The sequence below is a fragment of the Penaeus chinensis genome, chromosome 15, assembly GCF_019202785.1.
Source record: "Penaeus chinensis breed Huanghai No. 1 chromosome 15, ASM1920278v2, whole genome shotgun sequence".
NCBI lineage: Eukaryota > Metazoa > Arthropoda > Malacostraca > Decapoda > Penaeidae > Penaeus > Penaeus chinensis.
The window spans coordinates 7,677,297-7,684,796 of NC_061833.1; the positions used below are offsets into that span (position 1 = coordinate 7,677,297).

At 37.2% G+C, this 7,500-nt stretch overlaps 1 protein-coding gene across 1 annotated transcript in view; it reads right to left on the reverse strand.

Moving 5' to 3' along the window:
• Positions 1–3,665: 3,665 nt before the first annotated feature.
• The window catches only part of LOC125032749 (charged multivesicular body protein 2a-like), an 8,703-nt gene continuing 4,868 nt past the window's right edge, over positions 3,666–7,500 (reverse strand). The window contains exons 2-5 of the mRNA XM_047624061.1: positions 7,417–7,500; positions 6,948–7,123; positions 6,481–6,615; positions 3,666–5,253 (exon numbers count right to left, since the gene is read on the reverse strand). The exon at positions 7,417–7,500 is cut by the window's right edge and continues 94 nt beyond it. Coding sequence (XP_047480017.1) covers positions 5,070–5,253; positions 6,481–6,615; positions 6,948–7,123; positions 7,417–7,500 — 579 coding nt within the window. The 3' untranslated portion in view covers positions 3,666–5,069. The remainder of the gene's footprint in view (positions 5,254–6,480; positions 6,616–6,947; positions 7,124–7,416) is intronic.

A 7,500-nucleotide genomic window follows, 5' to 3' on the forward strand; every position in this document is an offset into this window, starting at 1 on the left:
GGTTGATGAAGATTTGTGAAAGTTAGTGGATGGGGCTGTTGGGGGTACTGATGGCTGTGGTGGTATAACACAGAAGCATAGGAAAACTTACGTGGGTTAAATGGTAGGTAAAGCACAGGCTCAAGTAGTATGCCTTTGAAGTTTGTAAATACTGTTCTTAAGCACTGTCTTGTATTCTCAATTGAGTTCAACTGAGGGATCCTCAGGGATCCTATGAGGGGTAGGAACTAGGTAATTAACCAAAGGAATACTGTCCCCGTGGCTCCAAAGGCCATTCATGACTGACACATAGCCAGACTTTTCAAGCAAGGAATTAGTGGGAAGATTTAGATCCAGAGCATGAGATAAGGGAACATGGGAAGGTGGTAAAGTATCAGGAAGAATGTCAGGAAGGGAGGGATCTGGAGATTGTTGTGACATAAGGGAGTCACATGAGCATCCAGGTGGAAGTGTTAACGATAATGTGGAGGAATGAAGGAATGTTGATGCACATGGTGGAAAAGAAATTATGTTTTATGTGAGAGTGGGAGGAAAAGGGGTAGGGGGAACTTGAGGAGGATGGATATCGGCAAATACTTTGAATGTAGAGCGAATAAGGATTGAAGGATTGGAGGGTGGATGAGGGAACAGAACATTCTCTGTCTTCAAGAGTTTCTGGAGGGGAGGTCTGAAAACAAAAGGTTCTCTTATGAGAAGGAGAAGAGGGAATAGATGTCTGAGGAGCAAAGGGAGAGCTGAGTGTAGGTGGGGTGGAACGTTTAAATTGCCAAATGCAACAGGTAGAGTGAGAAGGGGGTAGGTACCAGGGAAGTGGTAGAGATTGGAGTATTTGGATTTAGACTGGAAAAGGAAGATAGGATAGTTCAGGGTAGAGGGAAGAGATATTAAGGGAGAAAATGAGATATCTTGTGAAGATGGGAGGGGAGTGGAGCAAAGTACAGTTTTGGAATAGGTAGAAAGAGAAAATCTTGTTAACATGGTTCTTGTCTGGCTTCATAGAGTGAGGCCTAATTTGAATCTGATCTGATTACTGCTGCCTCAGATTTGAGCTAGTAGACAAGGCAGCTCCTATAAAATACATTATGGGAGCCACCAAAATTAGCACACATGTGCATGACTGAGCAGAGCAATTTGAATGGTCATGACCAGGTTGGGCACATAGGTAGCTGTGGAGCAACAGTGTTTGGCTGGGTGGCCCAAACACCAACATTTCTGACATTGACAGGGAAGGGGTTGATGTAGTTGGACAAGGTAAGACACTCCACCAATGCAAACTATATGGGGGAGGTCAGAAGCTAATCTTGACAATACTGGTGTAGGACTTATGCTGACCTCTGGAAAGAATAGTGTAGCACTGGACTGCCACTGCATCATAGACTGCATTTGCCAGGCCACACCTATAGCCGTCATAACAAACCAACTCAACATGCGACATGCTAAAGTGAGTCAAGCAGAAAGTTCCGCTACATATAGCATACTCCCAGAGCAAACAGCAAGACAGTTGCCAAAAGTCACCAGAATCAGTGACACCAAGAGAATTCTGATACCATCATTGAAGGGATAGTCAATGAGGCATGCAAGCAGGTCATTTTCACAGTCTGACCAGTCTTCGTTGCAGACAAGACAATCACTTGGGGATATGGGACCAGTATTGAAATAAGGGAGTGAGGTTGGACAGAAATAAGTTTGCCAGTGGGGTCAGTCAGTTTAGATAATGCATGAGCTTGGATTGATTATTTAAAATTATCTGCCACCTCAACAGCTAAGGCCATTAGTGATGAACACTTTGTTAGATTTAACCCAATGCCGACCGGCATGACATGTACGTACGTGCTATGCCCACTATGAGTACTTGTTTGATTGTTTTCACACATAGATGGCTACACTTGTACTAAGTCACCAATGTGCCAGTTATAAGTACTGCTTGTCTCGCCCGTTTACCCTTTTCTTTGATTTACGAAAACATTTTACGTTATCTTATTTTGCTGTTACTAATGTTTATAACATTATAGTAATTATAATGTTTATAATAAAAATAACAACATCGATATTCATAGCACTAGTAAAAAATACATTTTTCCTGCCAATTCAAATCACATAAGGTCACAAGGTCTACTAATTGGCTCCTTTGTGGCTAAGCACTAGCAGAGCCATCTATGTGCAGAGACATTTCACAAAAATATAGAAAATGAGCACAGCATTTTCCCCATTTCTTATTAATTTTCCCTGGTGGCATTAGGTTAAAATGTTAAAATATTAAGAACATTAAAATCTATCAATAAATATCTTATAAATAACAATAAATATTATATTAAAAATCAAAGCATAAACATTATGCTCTAAATGTATAGGATTATTGGATAATCATTATGCATAATTAAACTTTACTGAAAATATTAGTCTCCCTAAGGAAACTAATAAGACCTTCTAAATCACAAACCTCCCCCAATATATTTTTCAGTGTATATGGGGGAGACAAGTACATACGTCTTTGGTCTGAGAATGTTACACATCTTACAACTACATGTGTGACCGTAAATGGCTCTTGGCATTCCTCACAGCATGCTTCACTTTTAGCCTTCAACGGCCTGCGAGTCATTCTTGTGTGCCCGATTCTTAGTCTTATTAATACAACTTCTTGCATGAGCTTGGAACTCAGATGTAACTGTGGCAAGGTATGAACAATCAGAACCACTGCGGAAGGAAAATTTGCCTATTTTTGGGGGGAGACATTGTTGGAAGACAAGGGTATTGTCTGAGTAAGGGGCTGCAGGGATATCACAAAGGATCAATCCCACTGGGCTGGGCCAAAAAAGGTTCTCAAAAGGTTTGCAGATGTGGAAGCAGTAGAAGGGTCCCCATAAGGGGTAAGGGCTAGGTGATTAACCAAGGAATACTTTGCCCATGGCTCCCAAAGGCCTTTCTGGATTGACACAAAGCCAGCCTTTCAGCCTTTCAGCATGGTTCTTGCACCTTAGGATGTCGACAAAAGAAGAGGATGAAGAAAAGGAGAGAGAGGAAAGGTTGAGAAAAAAAGATCAAGCAAAATCTGTTGAAGTCCAAGATAGGGGTGATCCCCTACCTTGGTCCTCAGTCTCCTTCTCTTAACCCCTTCACAACGGGTCACATCTCTAGACATCATAAACAACCCCCCGAAATGTGGTGTGCAGCTGTACGCCGCAGCGGCGTGCCAAAGCACTACGAGCGTAGTTTTTTTTTTAATTTTCTTCACCCGTCACCAAGAGGTTAAGCACCCCCGTGACAAGAAGCAAGGGATTAGTGAGGAGTTTAACTGAAAGCAAAAGGATCTTTCGAGAGCAAAATAAGATCTCGAGACAAGAAATATAGAGAATATCTAACATATTTTAACCATATTTTTCCAATGTAATACTTGTATTACAATTGAACATATCTATTGCAATTTTAAGACTGCTATTCATAGGAGGTAATTGTAAAGGGTAATGCATACCCATATCCTCAATTAAATTAAATAAACATCACACCCTGTATATGTCAATCCTTTCGAGTTTTGAATGAATAACTTGGAAGGCTATATTACCTTCATTGTTAAATTTGTCATCATTTGTCTTTTTATTTCTTGACACTTGTTCTCTGTGTTTGCCATTTTCCTTGATGTCATAAAGAAATAAATAACAGCTTTATAATAAAATCTTCAAAATTTATTGATCTATGTGATAACAACTTAATTTGAAAAAAATGTACAAACAATCACATCATTCATATTTTCTGTATGTATTAACATTTAAAGCATATATATTCTTCAGTGTTTCAACTTAACCTAGTCCTTTCAAAGAATTACAACCATAACTTTGACCTTTGAACCAGATTTTATTGGTAGTTTGGCCAAGAAAGCCACTGCTATATTCTATTTGCTAATTCACTCATGCATTATAAAACCTACACTTATGCTAATATAATATAATTTTCTAGTATGTAATAGTCATCAGACTAACCTTGGAAATCAAAATATAAAACTACTGATGCTTTCCTTTTAAAGTATTTAAGTTACAAACAAAACAGGTGGTATAAACAAACAAAATTTGTAAATAGTAAGTACAATTTCTTTTGGCTAGCACGTGATACAAGTATTTTGAGGTCTTTTTTTTCTTCCTTATTTGATTTGCAGTATCTAGACACACTGATACCTCATATAATAGAAAAAAGGTGACAAAAAGACAGGTACATTTTTATAACTAAATTTCAAGTTTATACATAGTTGTAAATTATGATTGGTTACTTAAGAGTGCTGCCTAAGTATGAGGCACCTTGGAAATTCTTTACTTCCTAAAATAAGCTATCATCTAAATATGGAAAATCAGCACTGCCACTCTCAAACTTCTGCACACCTGGTCCTACAACAAAGTTATTACACTGAGGCTGCAAGTGTATTATCTAATGCATAATTTGAAATTTTAAAAAAGAAGTTCCCTTTATTTATATTTACCAATTTATTATATTTCAAGATGAAAACATTTAACTGGGTAATACTGCTGCTTAACCCCATCCCGACGGGTCATGTGTACAGGTGTCATAACATACTGCTTGGTCTGTGGGGTACGGCTGTACGTGCAGTGACAAGCCAGAGCATGTGGAGCAGGAAGTTCCAAAAACTACATGTAGCAGATTCCCATACCCAGTGTCAGGATGTTGCCAGAAATCACCAGAGTTTATGACATTCAGAGATTTCTGATACCCATCAGTGTTGGGTTAAAGGATAGTTAAAAGTTAAATATTTGTGACAAATTACATTATCATTTTACAAAATGACCAAACTCATTTTTTTCCCCCCCCAAAAAATGAAGATTTTATGAAGTTAGAATCTTTTGGGGTTGTTTCTTATTGGTGATTTTGGATTCCTTTCTTTACCCCACTAAAATGAAGTTTAAATTACTGGGATTCACTGAAGGCTTAGACATAAAATTCTCTAAGAAACAAACAACAAACACTGTAATTCATAGGATTAGCCTGACTAATTACCATACTTTTTTAGCTTCAGTGAAGACTTAGCAAAAATAATAAATTTCTCTCATTCATCTGGGGCTCAAGCATTACTCTCTCCTGAGGTTGTCCAGTCTGGCCTGTATATCATCATCAGCTGCATCTGCTACTGCAACAGACTGCTTGTTGGCAGGAGTTGGATTGCCAATGGTTCCGGCTGCTGATGGGAGGTCACTCAGACCTTCTGTCATCTGAAGTCCTAGTTCATCCAGGACTTGGGATACAACAGCATCTCTGCAGGGGGAAAACAATATTAACAAAATTTGTTTTGCATTTGACAATAATTTGCCAACAGACTACACTGAAAACAGTTACACCTAGCTATTGACATCAAACAAACTTTTTTTCCATTCATCCCCTCCATACTACTGAAAAATGGCATTCCCAATGGTATAGAACCACCTAAAAATCCATTCAACAGAGATTACAACACTTAGATTGTCTATTAAAAAAAATTACATCTCATATTCTACTGCAGCAGCACTCTTCTATGTGATAGCACCCTAGACACACACGGTCCTTTCAGTAGCACTCTTTCCTTTACCCCAAACCTCATAGGATTTTACCTACACAGCAAAGTACAGCTTTGCCTGTTCCATGTATTACTGGAGCTCAAAACACAATAAACACAGGTTACTTGCTTAAATGGCAAACCTGTAATTACCAGATGAATGAAATGGGCTCAAAATTTATCTTGCTGCAAAATCTTGTGACACCTCTATATGCTGCTCACAGCACTCCAAGGGTTTCATGACACCCAGTTTGAGAACATCTGTTCTAATTTATACTTTATATTATAAAAGAGTATCTACGATCTGCAAATTGTTCACATTTCACATTTAAATATTTAACTTTTTAAACATAACTATTCTATCATTACCATTTAATTTGTTAATCAAATCAAATATGATGATTGGTAATGAAAGCATACACCTCTTTTGGAGAAATCTGAGCAGCAGGAAACTGTGGAATAATTAAAAATGTTTCTAATATGAGAAGAATTTTAAAAGGAGCTGCTTTGTGTAAATATGTATGCCATTTCAGCAACTTAGCCCTACCTCTGTACTGCACAATGAAGATGAGGGTTATAATCAAGGTTTGTCCATTAAAGACGAATGGCTGGATTCTAATTCACTGACATCAAGATTTCCAGTTACTGTCTGTGACACATGTAACTATAGTTTCAGAGTAGAGTTATATATAATTATAAATATATTTTATATTTATAAAATACGTTTCTTTCTGTAACTGCTCAAAGAGAAAAATATGAATGTATAGAGTAAGAAAAATAAATTTGTAATTTCAAAGCAGACAACTTGAAAATAGAATGTGTACAAAGCACCTTATCAATAATGCTGAAAACACTGGCATACATATTTCCTGTTATAACCTTATGCAAACAGATGCCAATGGGAAAAAATAACATGGCACACAAAACACTCTCAAAAGCACAAATCTTACGTTTCCTCTTCATCGTCTTCATCACCCATGGCATCATCTATGACGTCATTCATCATCTCCTCCTTCATGTCCATAATCTCTGTCTGTTTTTCAAATTCTTGCATAATCTGCTGAATCTGTGGAAGCTTCAGTTGCCTGGAACAATGTAAAATATATCAGTTCATAAGCTCCTTGGGTTGTAAAAAAAAAAAAAAAAAAATTGACAGAAAACACACGTTTCTACAGCAAGACCTCACCATAAGAAAAAAGATTAGGTATAGCTAAATTCATGAATATTCATCTAAAAATGCGAACATCAGCCCATATCATAAATTCTAATCTCATAAGAATGGAGAGAAAAGAAAAAGAATAAATATACACAGCATCCACAATTGCAAAAAACTAAATTCCATAGAATAACTCCTTTCTTCTCCCAACTGAAAAAAGTTAGTAATGCCAAAACTAGTTTCCACAAATGAATAGCTCACTTGTTCATGCTCATCATGGCCTTGGTAACTCCCTTCATAGCTCCTGCCATGGCATTCTGACTCTTCAGTGAAGTGATCTTGAGTGAAACTGCTTGGATCTGAGCTTTCATCATGATGAACTTCTTGGTGTAGCGACGTGTCCGCACCAAATCTTTTGCCATCACTTTAACTGCATCCTACAACAAATAATTTTTTTTTTAAGACCTAAGTTGGTATAAAAATTATTTTTCCTTTCATACACGTATCTGATGAATAGATGAGATAAAACAAAGTATTTTCCCCTATAAATTCTTAATCCCACTGTTTTTATGTATTTTCGTAAGCTTAATAAGCATCTAATTTTCGTTGACCATTCATACTTTTCATTTACAAAACTGGAACTCAATACTCGTATCGATGAACAAAATCAAAGCAGTAAAAAATTACTAATTAATAGTGAAAGAAAAGACACAACTTTAAACCATCTCACCATCTGACCCATCTTTGCATATTTCTTTATATCAGCAATGATCTTCTTTTCCTGCTGCTCCATCTTTGCTCTTTCTCGGTCCAA